The sequence below is a fragment of the Trichomycterus rosablanca genome, chromosome 2 (genome assembly GCF_030014385.1).
Source record: "Trichomycterus rosablanca isolate fTriRos1 chromosome 2, fTriRos1.hap1, whole genome shotgun sequence".
Lineage (NCBI taxonomy): Eukaryota > Metazoa > Chordata > Actinopteri > Siluriformes > Trichomycteridae > Trichomycterus > Trichomycterus rosablanca.
In genome coordinates, this window is record NC_085989.1 from 41,151,049 (window position 1) to 41,173,612 (window position 22,564).

Sequence of the window (22,564 nt, forward strand, 5' to 3'; positions counted from 1 at the left end):
CAGCACTGTTTTCCACTAGAAAAGCACCAGCCTGACTTTCCTTCTGCCCATTCCAAAACGTGGAATTAATTGTAGTAGAAACCTGATCCCGGCTTGTAGGTTTGTTTATTGAAGCCTTGTTTTCTTTCTGGTCATTGATGCAAAGTGGCGCATGTACCACCTTGTGGAAGATTTAGAAACTGCATCCCATACCATCTGCATTTAAACCGTTTGTATCAGTGAACAATACAGCTAAAATATTGTCACGCCATCTAATATTTCCTATAAATAACGCTCATAATAATAATTATAATAATAAATGAATAACAATAAAATAAAATAGTTAGTGCTAGTGGCTTAAGATTTATTAGTTATAAAAAAAAAGCCGCTTAAAATTAAATTATATAAACACCGATGAGGCATAACATTATGACCACCTTCCTAATATTGTCTCGGTCCCACTTGTTGCTCCATACGCAACAAACTGTGATGCACTGTGTATTCTGACACCTTTCTGTCAGAACCAGCATTAACATCTTCAGCAATTTAAGCGACAGTAGGTCGTCTGTTGGATTGGACCACACGGGCCAGCCTTCGCTCCCCGTGTGCATCAATGTGCCTTGGTCGCCTGTTCATCACTGTTCCTTCCTTGGACCACTTTTGATAGATACTGACCACTGCAGACCGAGAACACCCCACAAGAGCTGCAGTTTTGGAGATGCTCTGACCCAGTCGTCTAGCCATCACAATTTGTTCCTTGTCAAACTCGCTCAAATCCTTACGCTTGTCCATTTTTCCTGTTTCTAACATCAATATGTCTAATATTGATATGTCCCACCCTAATATGTCCCACCCACTAACAGGTGCCGTGATGAAGAGATAATCAGTGTTATTCACTTCACCTGTCAGTGGTCATAATGTTATGCCTAGTTGGTGTATATAGTATTAAATATATATTATTATATATATATATTATATAACTTATTATATAAGTATATTAATTAAATAATTAATAAGTAATAAAATAATTAGTGCTAGTGGTGTATTAGTTATGGTGTATTAGTCTAAAAAAGGCTAAAAAACACAAACATAAATATATAGAACAAATATATAGAACAAATTATATTTATATATAAACATATACATATACACACATTTATATATTTTTTAAATGGGTGTATTTTGAACATGTAATATTTCCTATGCATTTATATTTGAAAAAAATTATTATAATAATATTAAAGTCAAATAACTGGCTTAAGGTGAATTAGTTGAAAATAGATGTGTATGTATATGTGTATTAAAACACTGAATCTCAGTGGTAGTGGGCTGTCAAATTATATTTCATCTCTGTGCCACCCAAGTGCTAATAATCAATATTATCTAAATCTTCCTAAAAATAACCTTTAAACCATTCAAACATTACACGGTGCAGCAGTACATTATGCTGTCCCACTACTGCTTGGATCCAGGGCTTGAATCTCCTTGGCCAAGGCCCCTCAGTGGATTGCGTCTGAGGATTCTGGTGAAACCAGACCCAACGTGACCCTGAAATAGGATAAATTGGTGGTAAAACATGTATATGAATTTACATTTAAAAACATTGATAGAAGATGCTACATCAAAAACCATCAGCATCCAAGCATTTATTAAATAACTCTAACTTTTTAGTTCTGGTACTATGCTGCTCTTTCTATCGTGGAGGTGCTACACTCATTGTGGACAGTATAAACCAGCTGTAAGGTTTGAATAGATTGTTCTCCATCATGTCATAGATGTTATATAGCAGTTCATGACCAGTAATCAAGAGCGTCGTAATGTATGTTTATTATTTGCCTTTGAATTTTTCTGAACTGCGCAGGAAACGATATATCCACTAGCTGACGTGCAGTGTTGTCTCGTTTATGCTTTTACATCTCCCAACCGTACTCCTCATGCCCTAGTTTCTAGCTCTCGCTTTAAACTAGCAGCTTCCTTCATTTCTCTTTTCATCTGTATGTGAATTTGTGTGACCTTTCTAACACCAATCGAGCACAGTCATCACTCTCAGCTCTGCAAGACTCTGTGCAAGCTGATGGTGCATGACTTGTGTGCGTGCAGGCGTGCTGGTGTTCATGCAAGCTTGTGTGCACACAGATTACATCAGTTTGAAAATTACAAATGAAAAATGATTTATTGCTTGGTGGGGCTGGAGAACTAACACTCGCTTGTGCTTGATTCGGTTGTGTGACACTTTCACATAGTCTAGCATTGCTTGTGTGTGTTAGTGTGGACAGTACATGCTGTAGTCTGCAGTGTTGTGGCATTTGTGTTCGCAGCTGAACTCTTACCCCAGACTCCGAGAGGAAACGGAGAGAATTGTCACGACGTATGTCAGAGAGAGAGAGGGCAGGACCAAGGACCAGGTGATTCATACTTTCATTCTTACATGTAGATTTACCTTATTTAACATACACTTTCATTTAAAAGTACTTAAGTTTGTGTCTGAAAGCATTTCAGAGAATTGAGAAATTAAAGTCCCACTCAAGGGTGGTGGTGGGGCTTAAACTAGTGACCTTCTGATTACTAGTCCAGGGCCTTAACTACACTTACAACCAATTTAATGCTGTGTACTATTTTTTTTAAAAATGTTTGAATATTTGGGTTGTAATAGTTAGGGTTAGGGTTAGGGTTAGGATAATCAAGATCTCAATGTACTTTTCTGCATTAATGCTGCCATCACAGAAGTGTAAATGACCTTTGCCAAAGGCACTGACACGACCCCATACCATGACAGACCCTGGCTTTTGGACTTTGTTGATAACAGTCTGGATGGTCCTTTTCATCTTTTGTCCGTACTGTCCTTGATGCTGCTTTTGTACCAAACCATGATTACAATCACCTGAAATCACATCATTATTAATTTTTTTCACCTTATTACCAGCCCTAAATTGCCCCCGTCCCAACTTTTTTTGGAATGTGTTTCAGGCCTAAAATGCAGGAATGGAGGTATATTAATAAATGAAATGAAGTTGAGCAGACAATATTTTGGGTTCATCCTGTCTGTAATCAAATAAAAATCTAAGTAAATGTAAGGAACACTGCATTTTTATTTTATTTGCATTTTCCATACTGTCCCAACTTTTTCTGATTTGGGGTTGTAAAATGATACGACGAGCATAATGAAAAACACAAAGTGCATAATGATACTACCCACCAGTGATGGAAAATCAGTGGTAACCCTGAGCTTTTTTCGTTGCAACGAGACACTCCCACCTAGGGGTGATGGGAGACAATAACACCCAAAGTGTGTTCCTTATGTCCAGTCTACTCTGTAACTTTGTTTTGCTTCACTTCACAAAGATAGGATGTTAGGAATAAAAGCAGTGTTTTCATTGCTTTTGTAGCAATCTCTAATGATTTATTCTTTCTGTGTGGCCGGGTGGCTGGGGACCACTGCAATAGAAGAATAAAGGATGCCTTTATGCGCCCAGGTGGTGCAGCGTGATATTCCGCTAGCACACCAGCGCTGAGATTCTGAACTCCTCGGTTCGAAACTCTGCATCGCCACCGGTCGGCTGGGCGCCATCTAGTGGGCATAATTGGCAGTGCCTAAAGTGAGGGATGATTGGAATATGTTGATGGGGCAACGACCCTGATTGGTGGATAGAGGCACATGTTGAGAGTGCATGGGTGGAAAGGTCGGAGGAGGTGTGAACAGCAATATACCCACCTCGACTGCAAAATATCAGGGATCCCCAGCAGTGGAAGACTTATTCAGATATCCCAGCTTGTTTGGAAGCAGGGGTCAAAAGGCAGGGTCAAACATTGTACGGCACACCTAGAGCAGATAGGGTTAAGGGCCTTGCTCAAGGACCCAACAGTGGCTGCATTGCAGAGCCTGGATTTGAATCAACAATCTTCCAATAGATAGCCTAAAGCAATGGTCTTCAACCGGGTCATTTATTATCGGGCCGCACAGAAAGAATAAATTATTAGATATTGCTAAAAAAGCAGTTTTCACTGCTTCAATTTCAGGTGTTATTGTCTCCCCTAGGTGGAAGCAGCGTCTCGTTGCAGCGAAAAAAATCATTTGTGAGCAATATTATTAAATTCTCCCTTCCCCGTCGGTCCTTGAAATTATATCTTATATGAAACCGGTCCGTGGTGCAAAAAAGGTTGGGAAACGCTGGCCTAAAGCTCTACTCACTGTAATGCAGCAAATAACCAAAGAAAGTGAATGATAGTATTTTAGAGCAGCAGGATAATTTGGTAATACTCCGATATCACAACTATTCAACCCCTACGTATTATTTTATAAAAATTTTTTTTTACCCCTTTTTCTCCCCTTTTTAGCGCATCCAATTGTTCAATTAGCATCGTGCTTCCTCTCTGTCTATGCCGAACCCTGCCCTGACGGAGGTGATTGAAGCTAACCCGTATCCCCTCCGAAACACGAGCAGCAGCCAGATGCATCTTTGCCACCCACACATTGACGAGTTTGGCGCCACCTAGCGTTGCATGCGGAGAGACACACCCTAAGGGCACCCTCTCCCATCTCTGTGTAAGCGCCTCCAATCAGCCGGCAGAGAACGCAATCGCATTCTGACAGAGAGAGACCCACATCCGGTTCTTTGTCCCACCCCCCACATGAGCAACTGGCCAATCGTTGCTCATATAGCCACTCAGCTTCGAACCGGTAAAGCAAGGCTGGATTCGATACCACGCTTCTCAGAATCCAGCCCTGGTTGCAGCGCGTTTCTTTTTACCGCTGCGCCACCTGAGCGGCTATTTCTGATTTTAAAACCTACTGCAAGGTCTGTATGACCTAAAGAGGGTTGGATACTTTCGATTGCAGCTATATTTGTTATTCTGTGTTACCCAGATCAGATCAGCACCACACGACTTACCACAGATTCTTTCCTCTGAGGTCGTAGTTGCAGCTTGGTTAGAATGCTTACATTCAGAGTTTCATTTTAAATGTATTTGAGATGTGACTCAGTGTTTAGAGAAACAGTTTCTCTGCTTCCTGTACAGTGAAAAGAAATGTTAAATGATCATCCAGGCATACACTAAATGCAGTAAATAGTAATCAGGCTGATGAACTCTACAGCACTCATGGTCTTATCTTTTTCCCCCCCTCTTTGTTTCAGGTTCTGTTGCTGATTGACATTGAGCTGTCCTACGTTAACACAAACCATGAGGACTTCATCGGATTTGCCAAGTACATAAACACTCTTAAATGTTTCCTTTTATTGCGTTGAAGTTTGTCTTGATCTTTGACTGTGTGTGTCAGGGTTAGGTACTAATCCATGTAGTCTGGACTAGACCTCAAAGCCTAGTACACAACTTGAAAAAATGGCAGACTAACAGCACTGTGCATTGTGCAGGTGTTATTGGCTTGTAATGTGCATCTTGTAATAATAGAGTAGTGCACAGTACTCAGGTGCTTACTAAGTGATTTAGCAGTGACATCAAACCAGTATCTGACCAGTATTGGATGTTTTATGCTGGCTTTATATTCATACCTTAAAATTGCTTCTGGTGATAAACGGACAAATGACTGACATGAGCGTATTTCCATTTTGGAACTTGGTCTGTCAGTCAGAACTATGGGATGCCTTTAAAGTGGATACATTTAATGTAACGCACTAGCACACCACTGTGGAGTGTTCGAACTTGTGAGTTTGAATCTCGGAAATGCATGGGTGCCTGCGCGAAGTATGTATGTATGTGTGTGTGTGTGAAGGGGGGTGGCGGTCACAAGGAGCATAGCATGGCTCTTTGAAGTGATACAGCTCTGTGTGGGAACCCAACACTGTCAGGTACTAAAAAGTGGGCACAAATTAGACACGTGTTGGAGGTAGGGCTGAGCAGAGTATCACAAATATCGATATATTTGATATTACTTTTTACACAATGCTGAAAATGACCATATTTGTTATATTGAGTATGCCTAGGATACACAGGTTACCAATTAAGAATGTTTCAAACAGAGCAAAAAAGTGCTGTGCTGCATACTCTCTTTCATGCATGAGCAATAAAAACAAGTCAGAGAACGACTCTTCTCAAACTAATTATTCATTGTAATCAAATCAGGTTCGTTTGTTTTCATTATTGTGTTGTGCGTAAATGACTCCATGAATCAGTGCGCATATGTAACACAGATTCAGTCATGGTTCAGGCCTTGATAAACAGCTGTATAAACCAATCAGAGCTTCCGAGTTCAGATTTTGGGTGGAATTTCAGTTGTTCCTCTAATCCAAAGCAATATACAGTATGTGTATCATTCGGGTGAGCTGGTAATGAAAAAGTCTCTCTTTATTGGTTGTAGAGGTAAAAGTGACAGCTTAGAGAATGAATTCAGGTGTTCATTGGCAAACTTCAGACGGGCCTGTACATGAGCCTTCTTGAGCAAAGGGACTTTGCGGGCACTGCAGGATCTCAATCCATTACGGCAAAGTGTGTTACTAATGGTTTTCTTGGTGACTGTGCTCCCAGCTCCCTTGAGATCATTGACAAGCTCCTCCCGTGTAATTCTGGACTGACCTCACCTTTCTCAGAATCATTCTTACCCCACCAGGTGAGATCTTGCATGGAGCTCCAGAGTGAGGGTGATTGACTGTGATCTTGTATTTCTTCCATTTTCGAATTATCGCACCAACAGTGGTCTCTTTCTCACCAAGCTTCTTGCTGATGGTCTTGTAGCCCATTCCAGCCTTGTGCAGGTCTACAATCTTGTCCCTGATGTCCTTTGATAGCTCTTTGGTCTTGCCCATGGTGGTCGAGAGATTTGAATGGAAGAAACTGATTCTGTGACAGGAGTCTTTTATACAGGGACAGGACTAATTTGTGTGCCTCATGGGCACATAACCGGTCTGTGGGGGTCAGAATTCTTGCTGGTTGATAGGGGATCAAATACTTATTTCCCTTAATTAAATACAAATTAATTTATAACTTTTATTTAATGTTTTTTTTCTGGATTTTTTGTTGATATTCTGTCTCTCTCTGTTAAAATAAACCTTCCATAAAAATTATAGACTGGTCAAGTCTTTGTAAGGGGGTAAACTTACAAAATCAGCAGGGGATCAAATACTTATTTTCCTCACTGTATGAACCTGAGTGACATCCCATTCTTAATCCATAGGGTTTAATATGATGTCGGCCCACCCTTTGCAGCTATAACAGCTTCAACTCTTCTGGGAAGGCTTTCCACAGGGTTTAGGAGTGTGTTTATGGGAATTTGTAACCATTCTTCCAGAAGCGCATTTGTGAGGTCAGACACTGATGTAGGACGAGAAGGCCTGGCTCGCAGTCTCCGCTCTAATTCATCCCAAAGGTGTTCTATCAGGTTGAGGTCAGGACTCTGTGCAGGCCAGTCAAGTTCTTCCACACCAAACTCGCTCATCCATGTCTTTATGGACTTTTCTTTGTGCACTGGTGTGCAGTCATGTTGGAACAGGAAGGGGCCATCCCCAAACTGTTCTCACAAAGTTGGGAGCATGAAATTGTTCAAAATCTCTTGGTATGCTGAAGCATTAAGAATTCCTTTCACTGGAACTAAGGTGCCGAGCCCAACTCCTGAAAAACAACCCCACACCATAATCCCCCCTCCACCAAGCTTTACACTCGGCACAATGCAGTCAGAGAAGTACCGTTCTCCTGGCAACCGCCAAACCCAGACTCGTCCATCGGATTGCCAGACAGAGAAGCGTGATTCGTCACTCCAGAGAACACGTCTCCACTGCTCTAGAGTCCAGTGGCGGCGTGCTTTACACCACTGCATCCGACGCTTTGCATTGCGCTTGGTGCTGTAAGGCTTGGATGCAGCTGCTCGGCCATGGGAACCCATTCCATGAAGCTCTCTACACACTGTTCTTGAGCTAATCTGAAGGCCACATGAAGTTTGGAGGTCTGTAGAGATTGACTGCAGAAAGTTGGCAACCTCTGCGCACTATGTGCCTCAGCATCCGCTGACCCTGCTCTGTAATTTTAAGTGGCTATCATTTTGTGGCTGATTTGCTGTCGTTCCCAATCGCTTTCACTTTGTTATAATACCACTGACAGTTGACTGTGGAATATTTAGTAGTGAGGAAATTTCACGACTGGACTTGTTGCACAGGTGGCATCCTATTACGGTACCACGCTGGAATTCACTGAGCTCATGAGAGAGACCCATTCTTTCACTAATGCTTGTAGAAGCAGTCTGCATGCCTAGGTGCTTGGTTTTATACACCTGTGGCCATGGAAGTGATTGGAACAACTGAATTCAATGATTTGGATGGGTGGGTGAATACTTTTGGCAATATAGTGCATATATATATATGAATTTATATATTCTGGAAACATGAAGGAAAACATTTACAAAAAAGTGGATTTTATCTGTAATGGAACAAGTATACATTTGGTCTCAATTTAAAGAAGAGAAGCTCAGGTAAGCAGTGGTTATGATTTTATGCTGCTGTGTGGTTGATCTGGGTTGCGGTGCTGCTGTTATTTTAAGTAAAATAGCAGTGACTTGCCATTGTACTTTAAGTTTACATTATATCGTATCGTATTGTATATCGCTACTTTTTTAAAGCATATCGAGATATGAGTTTTTTAGTCGTATCGCCCAGCCCTACATGACTTGTATATTTTATATACTAGCTAACTAGCTGTGGATTATATAATTTCAATGAGAACAGTGTCATGAAGTGAACAGAGAAGACAAGCAAGGGGTAAATCTCAATCATTTGTTAGCATTTGTTCTTAACCAGACCTGGATCAAAGTAGGAAAGTCGTGTTAACATTAGCATGTTGGCTAACAAGATTTCTTCAAAATACATTGCATGATTGTCGGTCACCACTAGCAAACCACAGCTCGTTAAAACATGTTAATTGCATGTATGTGAGAGACAGCTGACCAGTTTAGGTGGTTGCCTGTAGGGTGGAGTGGGTTTGACACTTGTCGACAGCACGTGACCCTCGTCTGCATGCAGCGTGTGCATCTGGTAGTACTAGCGCCCTCACTAGCCAATTTAACAATTATCATGACGTCACATTTCAGTCTCGACTACCGAAGGCTGGATGACGGTACCATTCCTGGGTACGGCAACAACAGGTGGGCAAATACACACCCATATACTGTTCAGCCGTGTGCCGCTTCTCACAGGCTCATTATCCACCACTGCAGGTTTAGCTCAGGCTGTGTTTACTTTGCTTTTATTTCTGTAGTACAGAGAGAACTGAAATAGTGAAATAATGAGTCTGGGTTTGTTCTTTCTCTCTTTTTCTCTTCACCTTCTTTTTTCAGTGCGCAGCAGAGGACAAACGCCAACAAGAAAAGGCCCATTCCAAACCAGGTACACACTCCACTCACTGAGGGCTCTTCAATTATTTTTGTCAATTTAGAACCCATGTTGTTCTCACCCTTGCTTTATCACCTAGATAATAGATTCTCACCAGTGTACCTTCTATACCCCATTTACTACAGACTAAGATTCTATTTTCATTTTTAAAAAAACCCAACCCATGAACTTACTCCCAAATTACAGTTTGTTCCACCTCCCCTCCCATACCCCTCTAAAAGGTGTGAATAAATGAACAAATGACATTACCTCAACCCCAAATGTAATCGTCCAGCTGAACACATGTTTCAGGTGTGACGTTTGCGTGTTTAGTTTTGCACTGAAGCTTTCATTACTCCTGCCCGTTATCCGATCCTTAATCACATGACCTTGTGGAAAAAATATGCATTAGGATTTCTTCTTTATAGCATGGTGGCACAGTGGGGTAACCTCACGGCAGCCTAGGTTTGATTCCCCTGCTGCCTAACCAGGGTCCTTTCTGTGTGTAATTTGAATGTTCTCCCTGTGTTCATGTGGGTTTCCTCTGAGGGCTCCGGATTTCTCTCAGAAGTCCGAAGACATGCAGTCAGGGCTATTGGAGATACAAAACAGTACCATAAATATGAGTGTGTGTCTGGCCTGTGATGGACTGGCAACCTGTCTGGGGTGTTTCTTGCCTTTAGACCTATGAGTCAGATCCACCATGAACCTGACAAGCATAAGAATGTGGTAAAACATATATATATATATATATATATATACACACACACACACTGATCAGCCATAACATTAAAACCACCTCCTTGTTTCTACACTCACTGTCCATTTTATCAGCTCCACTTACCATATAGAAGCAATTTGTAGTCCTACAACTACTGACTGTAGTCCATCTGTTTCATTCTCAGCACTGCAGAGACAATGACACGGTGATGGTGTGTTAGTGTGTGTTGTGCTGCTGGAGTTTTTAAATACCGTGTCCACTCACTGTCCACTCTATTAGACACTCCTACCTAGTTGGTCCACCTTGGAGATGTAAAGTCAGAGACGATCGCTCATCTATTGCTGCTGTTTGAGTTGGTCATCTGCTATACCTTCATCAGCGGTCACAGAACGCTGCCCATGGGGCGCTGTTGGCTGGATGTTTTTGGTTGGTTCTCATTCCAGCAGTGACAGTGAGGTGTTCAAAAACTCCAGCAGCGCTGCTGTGTCTGATCCACTCATACCAGCACAACACACACTAACACACCACCACCATGTTAGTGTCACTGCAATGCTGAGAATGATCCACCATCTAAATAATACCTGCTCTGTGGTGGTCCTGACCATTGAATAACAGCATGAAAGGGGGCTAACAAAGTATGTAGAGAAACAGATGTAGTACAGTCAGTAATTGTAGAACTACAAAGTGCTTCTATATAAGTGGAGCTGATAAACTGGACAGTGAGTGTAGAAACAAGGAGGTGGTTTTGATGTTATGGCTGATCAGTGTATATAAAATGCTGCTTAATCGCCACATCAATAGATATTAAATACTTAACCTTATTCAATTAGCTGTTATCCATTCAACAAAAATTATTACACAAACACACAGAAATCCCAATAAGTTACCACTTACCACACTCTTTGTGCAACTGATTGCTATGGGCTAGTAGCAATTTTCTACGGATGAATATCCGGTCCAGCAATACTGACCGTAAGCTGGGAAAAGCTTAAATGTAAATATGAAAATCTGGTGGCTTTAAATAATGTTTGCATTTTTGTTGTTTCAGTGCAAAACTAAACAAAAGAAACATGGGAGTCTTGACTGATCGACTACATTTGACTAATGATGATCAGAAACTGTGTAACTCCTCTAAACATGTTATGCTACCTGAAATTCCTCCCATGTTCTGTTCATAACCCTATAAGCCCTCTAAGCACGGGAGACATCACTGCTGTATTTGAGTCCTGTAGCTTATATAACACAATATAAAGTCATAGCATAGTGGCATGCTGTATTTCCGTTTGCAGAAAAATCAGATGAGTGCCCCCTTTTCCCTCTTCCAGCTTTCACTGACTGTGGGTCACTGCTACCACTGCATTGTGTAACAGCATGTGACACCTAACAGGCATGAATATGCACCAAGAAAAACCTTGTTAGGTTTGTCTGCATCCTAGTATGTTGTAGTATAGTTGATTTGTCTCGCAATGCCAGTCGTCATTTCTAATAACACTGGATACCTGGGGAAAGCCAAGGTTGAGTATGGATAGTGCTAAAATAAATAGGCTTACCATTTGATTTCGTTCTCTCCGACGACTTTGCCAACGTACTGCAAATTCTAGCCTTTATCTGTTCATGCCAGCAAGTCTCAGTTCTTTAAGCATCTAGTCATTCTGGCTGTATACAGTAGTCTCATTAACGAGCAACAGAGGCACAGCACTGGTGTTCACACCCTAGAACCACACCCTTTGTGCCACATGGTGTATAACTATACCATTTGGAACTACACTACATTGACATGTAGTAATCAAAGTGGGAGTTGCCACCTACTATTCATCCTTGTAACACTGGAAACGTCACATAAATTTTACACCAGCATTAAATTATTACCAAATTTCCTACCTCATACCAGGTCTGTTGAGTACCCTGTTAGGCTGATGGCAATGTTGACGCACAAACATGAGATTCAAGACCTGGTTCTTGGCGGTATGCTTCTGATCCCTAACATGGAGACTGGTTCCCCTAATTGTCTGGGTCTCTACGCAGTTAACTGTTTATTCTACACATGATCTGGCCCTGGTTGTATACTTAACCCTTTAATGGTCTCCTCAACCATTTGGTTTGAGTCTATTTGAGTCTAAATACTTGGGTAAAAATATAAATTAATTGGTAGATGGTTTTAAGAAAAGAGCCTTTCTAACCTACGTACACTGATCAGCCATAACATTAAAACCACCTCCTTGTTTCTACACTCATTGTCCATTTTATCAACTCCACTTACCATATAGAAGCACTTTGTAGTTCTACAATTACTGACTGTAGTCCATCTGTTTCTCTACTTACTTTTTTATGTAGAGAAATGGTCAGGACCCCCACAGAGTAGGTATTATTCAGGGGGTGAATAAGGGTATTATTCATTCTCAGCACCGTGGGAACAATGGCATGGTGGAGCTTTGTTAGTGTGTGTTGTGCTGGTATGAGTGGATCAGACACAGCAGCGCTGCTGGAGTTTTTAAATATTGTGTCCGCTCTATTAGACACTCCTACCTAGTTGGTCCACCTTGTAGATGTAAAGAGACGATCGCTCATCTATCTGCTGTTTGAGATGGTCATCATCTAGACCTTCATCAGTGGTCAGAGGAAGCTCCCTACGGGACGCTGTTGGCTGGATATTTTTGGTTGGTGGACTATGCTCAGTCCAGCAGTGACAGTGAGGTGTTTAAAAACTCCATCAGCTTTGCTGTGTCTTATCCACTTATACCAGCACAACACACACTAACACACCACCACCATGTCAGTGTCACTGCAGTGCTGAGAATGATCCACCACCCAAATAATACCTACTCTGTAGTGGTCCTGTGGGGGTCCTGACCATTAAAGAACAGCATGACAGGGGGCTAACAAAGCATGCAGAGAAACAGATGGACTACAGTCAGTAATTGTAGAACTACAAAGTGCTTCTATATGGTCAGTGGAGCTGATAAAATGGACAGTGAGTGTAGAAACAAGGAGGTGGTTTTAATGTTATGGCTGATCCGTGTATGTGTCAACTTTAAGCTAGCAGCTGAAAAATCATCCAATCAAGTTGCATCATTTTTGTGATCATCCCAACTTTGGTAGAGTCTCATAAAAAAATACTGTGTGCACTGGTAAAAAAATACTATTTGTCTGTTGTTGGTATAATCACAATAAACTTAGAAATGCAAATAAATACATTTTTAATTTTTTTTTTTTTGGTGAGACCATCGAAAATTGACGTTGAGTTTGGTCCCATCCTCATAAGACTTCAATCGCACCCATCTTTAAGCCACTTATCTTCCCTCACTAGTTTCTCTAGACGTTAGGTCTTGTTAGAGACGACAGCTGGCCCTGTGAGACTGTACCTTAATAAACTAAAGCTACTTTTGTTTCTTTTAGAAGAATTAAAAATGTGCATGGATTGCGGCTGTGACGATGAAGCTGCATTTATGATAAAGTTTTTGGTATTTCAAGAAAATCTAATTGCATGTCTGTTGCTCTCTCTCTGTCAATCTACCTCTCTCTTTCTCTCTCTCTTTTCTGTTTTCTATCTTTTCTGTTCGTCTGTGTCCTTGTGTCTTGTAACCCCACTACGTGTCGTATCACTTCTCCTCTTTTGCCTCTCCATTTCCTCTATTGCTTTGCTTGTCTTGTGTAATTCCTCTGATTTCCCCCTCTCCTAACCCCACCCCAACCTATATCCATCACTGCAGGGTGAAATACTGGTAAGTACCCCGCACAAACCAGCCCCGCCTAGTCAGGGCTCACCAGGACTCAGCCAATCAGGAGAACTGAGGCACTGACTGCTCTGTTAGCTAATCGGCCCCTTTGTTTATTCCCGTATAGCACACACCATGGGCAGGCTGTTCAGAATTAATGCCTTTTCTTTTATCCTGCAGCGAGTCACTGGACTAACCGAAAGCAACCTGGAACAGGTATTCTGGTTCTCATTCAGCGAATGGTGGAACTGGGAAAATCAAATTGGCATCTTGGTTATCAGTAATCGGTAGCCACCTTTTGAAAGTGCCCTTCAATTAGCGGCACTAACTAACCCACAAACAGTTCCCGTAATTGAAGAAATAAAAAAACATGATACTAACATTTACTGTTCATACACTTGATGTGATGTACTGTTGTATGTACTTCGGTCAGCTGTTTTTTTAACAGGGTAAAGGGAAAAACATATGTTGAGCACTCATTTGTCCTGTAAAGTGGCTGAGTTCTGGCAGCTCCTCCAGGGGGCGCCGAGTTTGCCTTGTGGAGGAATCGGCTTTGGGGTGGGAGGGGTTGAGGGCCAAAACGACTAAATCACAAACCACGGACAAACCTCCCGCCGAAATAATGTGCGTCTGATCCTCTGTGCTTATGTATGTGTGTTCAGTTTCTGAATTTCTGTCTCTTTATTTGTTTCTATTGATTTATTTACTTTTATTTCTATTGATTTATTTACTTTTATTTCTATTGATTTATTTACTCTGTTTACTTACCAGTGAGACGGAGATTGTGGGATCCCTCTTAATGACTTGAATGATTAACTACTACAGATAATTACTACTAATTATTAACAATTAATGAAATACTGATCTGAGCTGCATTATAATTGCATATTAATAAAAATAATTCTAAACTTATTTTATTTAAAAATAATCTAAAATAAAAAGAACAGTTTTTATCAAAAGCTCATGCTAGCATATATAAATCTACCTGATATCATACTGTTTTTATTCATGTTATTTAAAATTAGTAGATGTCCTTAATTAATGTTTTAAATAGAATAAAATGTACTTAATCAAATACAGTAATTAATAATTGAATCTCTTAATCAATCAAATCAAGGTTTTATATACAGTGTATCACAAAAGTGAGTACACCCCTCACATTTCTGCAAATATTTCATTATATCTTTTCATGGGACAACACTATAGACATGAAACTTGGATATAATTTAGAGTAGTCAGTGTACAGCTTGTATAGCAGTGTAGATTTACTGTCTTCTGAAAATAACTCAACACACAGCCATTAATGTCTAAATAGCTGGCAACATAAGTGAGTACACCCCACAGTGAACATGTCCAAATTGTGCCCAAATGTGTCGTTGTCCCTCCCTGGTGTCATGTGTCAAGGTCCCAGGTGTAAATGGGGAGCAGGGCTGTTAAATTTGGTGTTTTGGGTACAATTCTCTCATACTGGCCACTGGATATTCTACATGGCACCTCATGGCAAAGAACTCTCTGAGGATGTGAGAAATAGAATTCTTGCTCTCCACAAAGATGGCCTGGGCTATAAGAAGATTGCTAACACCCTGAAACTGAGCTACAGCATGGTGGCCAAGGTCATACAGCGGTTTTCCAGGACAGGTTCCACTCGGAACAGGCTTCGCCAGGGTCGACCAAAGAAGTTGAGTCCACGTGTTCGGCGTCATATCCAGAGGTTGGCTTTAAAAAATAGACACATGAGTGCTGCCAGCATTGCTGCAGAGGTTGAAGACGTGGGAGGTCAGCCTGTCAGTGCTCAGACCATACGCCGCACACTGCATCAACTCGGTCTGCATGGTCGTCATCCCAGAAGGAAGCTGACGCACAAGAAAGCCCGCAAACAGTTTGCTGAAGACAAGCAGTCCAAGAACATGGATTACTGGAATGCCCTGTGGTCTGACGAGACCAAGATAAACTTGTTTGGCTCAGATGGTGTCCAGCATGTGTGGCGGCGCCCTGGTGAGAAGTACCAAGACAACTGTATCTTGCCTACAGTCAAGCATGGTGGTGGTAGCATCATGGTCTTGGGCTGCATGAGTGTTGCTGGCACTGGGGAGCTGCAGTTCATTGAGGGAAACATGAATTCCAACATGTACTGTGACATTCTGAAACAGAGCATGATCCCCTCCCTTCGAAAACTGGGCCTCATGGCAGTTTTCCAACAGGATAACGACCCCAAACACAACCTCCAAGATGACAACTGCCTTGCTGAGGAAGCTGAAGGTAAAGGTGATGGACTAAACCCAATTGAGCACCTGTGGCGCATCCTCAAGTGGAAGGTGGAGGAGTTCAAGGTGTCTAACATCCACCAGCTCCGTGATGTCATCATGGAGGAGTGGAAGAGGATTCCAGTAGCAACCTGTGCAGCTCTGGTGAATTCCATGCCCAGGAGGGTTAAGGCAGTGCTGGATAATAATGGTGGTCACACAAAATATTGACACTTTGGGCACAATTTGGACATGTTCACTGTGGGGTGTACTCACTTATGTTGCCAGCCATTTAGACATTAATGGCTGTGTGTTGAGTTATTTTCAGAAGACAGTAAATCTACACTGCTATACAAGTTGTACACTGACTACTCTAAGTTGTATCCAAGTTTCATGTCTATAGTGTTGTCCCATGAAAAGATATAATGAAATATTTGCAGAAATGTGAGGGGTGTACTCACTTTTGTGATACACTGTAGGTACGTGTCATTTCTTAGTCAAATTATGAACTCAAAATTTAAAGTCAGTAATTACAGAAGTACATAAAAGTAAAGAAATAAAAAAATTAATAAATAGGATGATCTTATCCAGAGCGACTTACAAAAGAGTTTCCTCGGTAAACTTTTCCGTACTTTAGTACAAAATACAACAGTCCAATAATACAAATCTGCTGAAACCCTGTTGAAACAAAACTGTAGCTACAACAAAATATTATAATTTAAATCAATTATATATGTTTATATTAGGGCTGTTACACGATTAAAATTTTAAATGGAGATTAATCGACTTAAAAAATTACTAAGCAAAATTTTAACAGTTATGCACATTTTTATTGCAAGAACATTTTTACCAATAAAACATTAATAAAATGATGATGAAATTATTAAATATAAATTATTTTTAGAAAGCCAGCCAATGCCTATATAGAGTTGTTAACAGCTACCCATCTTTCAGTCAGTTATTTACAATGACAAGTCTGTTCACATTATCTGGCAAAAGTGAGGATCTTTTCTGATATGAACTAATTCTGATTCTAATGTTAATCACGTCTAACTTAATACTAATTCACCAGTATTGCAGTCGATTATGTTTCAATATGTGTGATTAGGAGTGAAATCTGACTAATAATTGCATCTTAAATGTTTACTGCTGTAGAAATAATATTAATAATAAACCTCTAAATGATTGACTGCAATTCATAACTGTATTATTATTGATGACTAACATTTATTGACCCTCCATCTGACCAACTAAAACTGTACCTGGTTTTCACCTCATTTTGGTGAATGACTAACATTTTAAACAGATAGATAGATAGATAGATAGATAGATAGATAGATAGATAGATAGATAGATAGATAGATAGATAGATAGATAGATAGATAGATAGATAGATAGATAGATAGATAGATAGATAGATAGATAGATAGATAGATAGATAGATACTTTATTGATCCCGAAGGAAATTAGAGTCCCAGTAGCATTCTACATTAAATCAAATCAAATACACACTTTAAAGAAGACAAATTACAACAATATAAATTCGAGAAAGTACAAAAACTTTTGACAGATTGAGTGTAACCTGAGTTTTACATATACTGCATAGCTACAGAGCGGTTATTAATGATGAGGATGGATTGAGTGTAATAAACAAAATAACCGAATGGAATTAAAAGTGCAGGAAGTTGCAGTTCCAAGTATACAGTACACGGTCCAGGTTAAATATAGATTAAATATTAAATATAAAGTGACAAGTATTGCACATTGGATTGGGCCAATATAGCCATAACTATATGTACATTAGCATACATATGCATTTGTATGAATATACTTAGGTACACATACAGCGGGGGAAATAAGTATTGAACGCATTAACATTTTTCTCAGTAAATATATTTCTGATGGGGTTATTGACATTAAATTTTCTCCGGATGTCGGTAACAACCCAAATAATCCACACATACAAAGAAATCAAAACAAATAAATCCATAAATTAAGTTATGTTCAATAAAGTGGAATGACACAGGGAAAAAGTATTGAACACACTTACTGAAATTTATTTTAATACATAGAAGAAAAAGCCTTTGTTGGTAAGGACAGCTTTAAGAGGCCTTCTGTATAGAGAAAGTAGTTGCATGTATTGTTCAGGTGTATTTTTGGCCCGTTCTTCCAGAAAAACTGTCTTCAAATCTTGAAGGTTTTGGGGGTGTCTTCTATGAACTCTGATCTTCAGTTCTTTCCATAGATTTTCAATTAGATTCAAGTCGGGTGATTGACTAGGACATTCTAGCAGCTTTATTTTCTTTCTCTGAAACCACTTGAGAGTTTCCTTGGCTGTGTGTTTGGGATCATTGTCTAGTTGAAATGTCCACCCTCGTTTCATCTTCAGCATCCTGGTAGATGGCAGCAGATTCTTATCAAGAATGTCTCGGTGCATTTCTCCATTCATCCTTTCTTTAATTAAATGAAGTCTACCAGTACCATATGCTGAGAAACAGCCCCACACCATGATGTTCCCACCTCTAAACTTCACTGTTGGTATGGTGTTATTGGGGTTTCATTTCTCCTCCAAACATGGTGTGTGCTATGAAACCCAAAGAGTTCAATTTTGGTCTTATTTGACCAGACTATATTTTCCCAGTATTTTATAGGCTTGCCCAAATGTTGTGCAGCAAACATTAAACAAGCTTTTTCTTCAGAAATGGAGTCTTGCGCGGTGAGCGTGCATAGAGACCATGATGGTTAAGTGCATTACTCATTGTTTCTTTGTAACAACAGTATCTGCTAATTCCAGGTCTTTCTGAAGCTCTCCATGAGTGGTCCTTGACTCTTGGACAACTCTTCTGATTATTGTTTTGACTCCTCTGTCAGAAATATTGCGAGGAGCACCTGGTCATGGCCGGTTTATGGTGAAATGATGTTCTTTCCACTTCCGAATAATGGCTCCAACGGTGCTCACTGGAACATTCAGAAGTTTAGAAATACGTCTGTAACCAATACCATCAGTATGTTTTGCAACAATAAGGTTGCAAAGGTCTTGAGAGAGCTCTTTGCTCTTACCCATCAACAGATGCTTCTTGTGTGACAACTTGGTGATGAGAAACTGTTTTGATAGGCCATCAGTTAGGACTAAAGCAGCTAATATTAATTTGCACTGATAGGGGCAGGATTGCTTTTTAAATATGGACAGATTTCAGCTGGTGCTTTGGCTTTCCATGCCTTTTTGCACCACCTATTTGTTATGATTTCTTTGTGTGTGTTGATTATTTGGGTTGTTACTGACATCCGGTGAAAATGTTATGTCAATAACCCCATCAGAAATATATTTACTGAGAAAAATGTTAATGCGTTCAATACTTATTTCCCCCGCTGTATATACATGTATATACACTCAGTCCTTAGTGATCACCCGTTGTCCACAAATGCTGGAGTTATAGAGCCTAATGGCTCTGGGGACGAATGACCTTTTTAATCTGTCCGTGGAGCAGCTCAGTGACAAAAGTCTGTCACTGAACATACTCCTCTGTTTTACAACAACAGTGTGCAAGGGGTGGTTCACATTGTCCATGATGGAGTGAAGATTGCTTAGTGTCCTTCTTTCAGCCACACTCACCAGAGATTCCAGTTCAATGCCGACCACTGCCCCAGCGCGGCTGATCAGTTTGTCCAGCCGTGCTTCATCCTTCTTTTTAATACTGCATCAACAATTGACATCTTTTTTGTTGTTAAGGTTTGTGTTTGTGTACTTTATGTGCATTTCTTGTGATTTGTTTAGTTGATTCCCTGGTCACTGTTGAAGTCAGTAACAGATGTAAAGCATGAGTACTCGGTTAGGACTGTACGATGAGTCAGTGTAGTGTAGAGCGGAAACTGAAAGTGGATCCTTACAGATGGGGGCCAGACTGACCACAGCTATGTGCTCGAACAGGAAGTCCGTATCTCCATGCGCTGCAACGTGATAACACAAAACGTATACAGCCCATCATCGAGTTTATTTCATTACTCTGCTTGTCTTTATCTACTGTGCTTTTTGGGTCCTCCACATTTGATGCTCCAGTTTAGAGGGTTTAAAGCCTTTCTCCAACAAGGCAAACCGTTTCTGTGTCCTGCTTCTCTCCTGCTTCTCATTTGGAAGAGCTTGTTCTGACTAATATTTTCCTTCTATGACTCACACAAGTTTTTTGGAAAGCGAAGGATTGAAGAAACGGTTCAGCCAGAAATCAAAGACACACATTTTTCCACTTTAACCAAATACAGTTTATCAGCAGAACATGTGCAAGGATTATACATCGATCAGGCATAACATTTTGACCACCTTCCTAATATTGTGTTTGTCCCCATTTTACTGCCCTACAAGCAACAAACTGTGATGCACTGTGTATTCTGACACCTCTCTATCAGAACCAGCATTAACTTCTTCAGCAATTCGAGTTACACTAGCTCGTCTGTTGGATCGGACCACACGAGCCAGCCTTCGCTCCCCACGTGCATCAGTGAGCCTTGGCTGCCCATGACCCTGTCACCGGTTTACCACTGTTCCTTCCTTGGACCACTTTTGATAGATACTGACAACTGCAGACCAGGAACACCCCACAAGAGCTGCAGTTTTGGAGATGCTCTGACCCAGTCATCTAGCCATCACAATTTGGCCCTCGTCAAACTCGCTCAAATCCTTACGCTTGTTCATTTTCCTGCTTCTAACACATCAACTTTAAGCATAAAATGTTCCCCTGCTGCCTAATATATCCCACCCACTAATAGGTGCAGTGATGAAGAAATAATCAGTGTTGTTCACTTCACCTGTCAGTGGTCATAATTTTATGGCTGGTCGGTGTATTTGCTGTAGGTAAGAAAAAATTGTGTATTTGATTTTATGCTGAACTCGTCCTTTAAAGGGAAGAGCTGGGAGAGGTGGTGGTCTACCTCAGCATTGACTTAATTTGCTGTTAAATGGTCTAGCAGTAAGAATTTGGTGTTGAGGATTTTGCTTTATTCATTTTTTGGCACCAAGTGTGAAGAATGTGAATTTTTAAATCTGTCCAAAACCTGTCCAATCAAGCTTCCAGCTTCCTTTATTAATAGCAGTAACATTGTAGGATCACTAGCTCTCCTCCTCTCACACTTCACTCTTTTAATCAAGAATTGTACCTTCCTCTCCAAGTTCCCTCCCACCTTTTATTCCACTGAAACCCAAATGCCTACCGTCTTCTCTTAACTTTAACTTCTGCTTAACTTTGTTTCCCTTATAGGTTTGTTCTAGACCTCTAACACGTACAATAGAACATGTTCACTTCCTCCTAATCCATTAATCAATAACAAGTAATCTTGCTAGCAGCTTTGTCCATTCTTGTTTGTACTGACCACTCTAACACGCACCACCGCCGACCCCTGACCTTCACTCCTTTAAAGTTCTGTTGAATCTGATGACACAGACCTCTTTGCATGTTGTTGTTTTTTTGCTCTTTTTCTTCAGGATGAGACCATCGCAGATCTTTCTTAGACTAAGTCAGCGTGTGCACTTGTAGTTTAGCTTTTTACACATTTTACAGTATTGATTGTGTTTACATGTGCAATAATAATCATTATTGGATTTTGGCACTTTAATCTGATTGATGCATGCTCTGTTGTTCTAAATGGCACGAGTCATGTGGCTAAGTGGGTAGAACTGTCGCTTCACAGCAAAAAGGTCCTGAATTCGATCCCCAGGTGGGGCGGTCTGGGTCCTTTCTGTGTGGAGTTTGCATGTTCTCTTCGTGTCTGCGTGGGTTTCCTCCGGGAGCTCCGGTTTCCTCCCACAGTCCAAAGACATGCAAGTGAGGTGAATTGGAAATACTAAATGAATGTAACCAAAGAGTGAAAAACATGACATTAAAATCCTAATAAACAAACAAACTGTTGTTCTAAATGATAGTAAAACCAGTAGAGTTTTTAAGAATTTAATAGACACCTGGATTTTAGCTGAACAGCTAGTTGAACAACCCCCTTACTGATAAGGTGCCACAGCCAAGCACACTCATCCTCCATTATGTGGCTGCATTTTATATCAGCCAGTCAGTGGGTAGCATTGTCACCTCACTGCAAAAAGGTCCTGGGTTCGATCCCCAGGTGGAGCGGTCCGGGTCCTCTCTGTGTGGGTTTCCTTCGGAAGCTCTGGTTTCCTCCCACAGTCTAAAGAAATGCAGGTGAGGTGAATTAGAGATACAACTTGTGAACTGATGAATCTTCTGTGACCAGTAACTACCTCTCCTGTCATGAATGTGACCATAGTATGTAAAACATGATGTTAAAATCCTAATGAATAAATAAATACATGATATTGGCCAGCAGCAAACTCATTCACAGAGTTTCAGCACATATGAAGGACCGCTTTACTCTCTTTTTTCGCTCCTCGACCAGACAGCAGGATTTTATCTTGCACCGGCCATCTTATTTTTCCTCCGGGAGCTTCGGTTTCCTCCCACAGTCCAAAGACATGAAAGTGGGGTGAATTAGAGTTTATTGTTTTTTTTATTTCTCTTTTTCTCTGATTTCCCCCCCCCTAATTTTCTGGATTTTAACTGAACAGTTATTTGAATAACCCCTATACTGATAAGGTAC

The 22,564-nt window shown here is 40.6% G+C and overlaps 1 protein-coding gene across 7 annotated transcripts in view; it reads left to right on the top strand.

Annotated features, from left to right (window-relative positions):
- The window catches only part of dnm2a (dynamin 2a), a 114,486-nt gene that overhangs the window by 61,871 nt on the left and 30,051 nt on the right, over positions 1-22,564 (top strand). For 3 of the 7 annotated variants that reach the window (XM_063015840.1, XM_063015871.1, XM_063015856.1), the window contains exons 11-13: positions 2,298-2,384; positions 5,112-5,182; positions 9,254-9,302. In XM_063015840.1, the coding sequence (XP_062871910.1) occupies positions 2,298-2,384; positions 5,112-5,182; positions 9,254-9,302 (207 nt within the window). Of the gene's footprint in view, positions 1-2,297; positions 2,385-5,111; positions 5,183-9,253; positions 9,303-13,718; positions 13,731-13,904; positions 13,941-22,564 lie in introns of all 7 variants that reach the window. The other 4 variants (XM_063015847.1, XM_063015827.1, XM_063015834.1 and 1 more) reach the window with 2 other exon arrangements.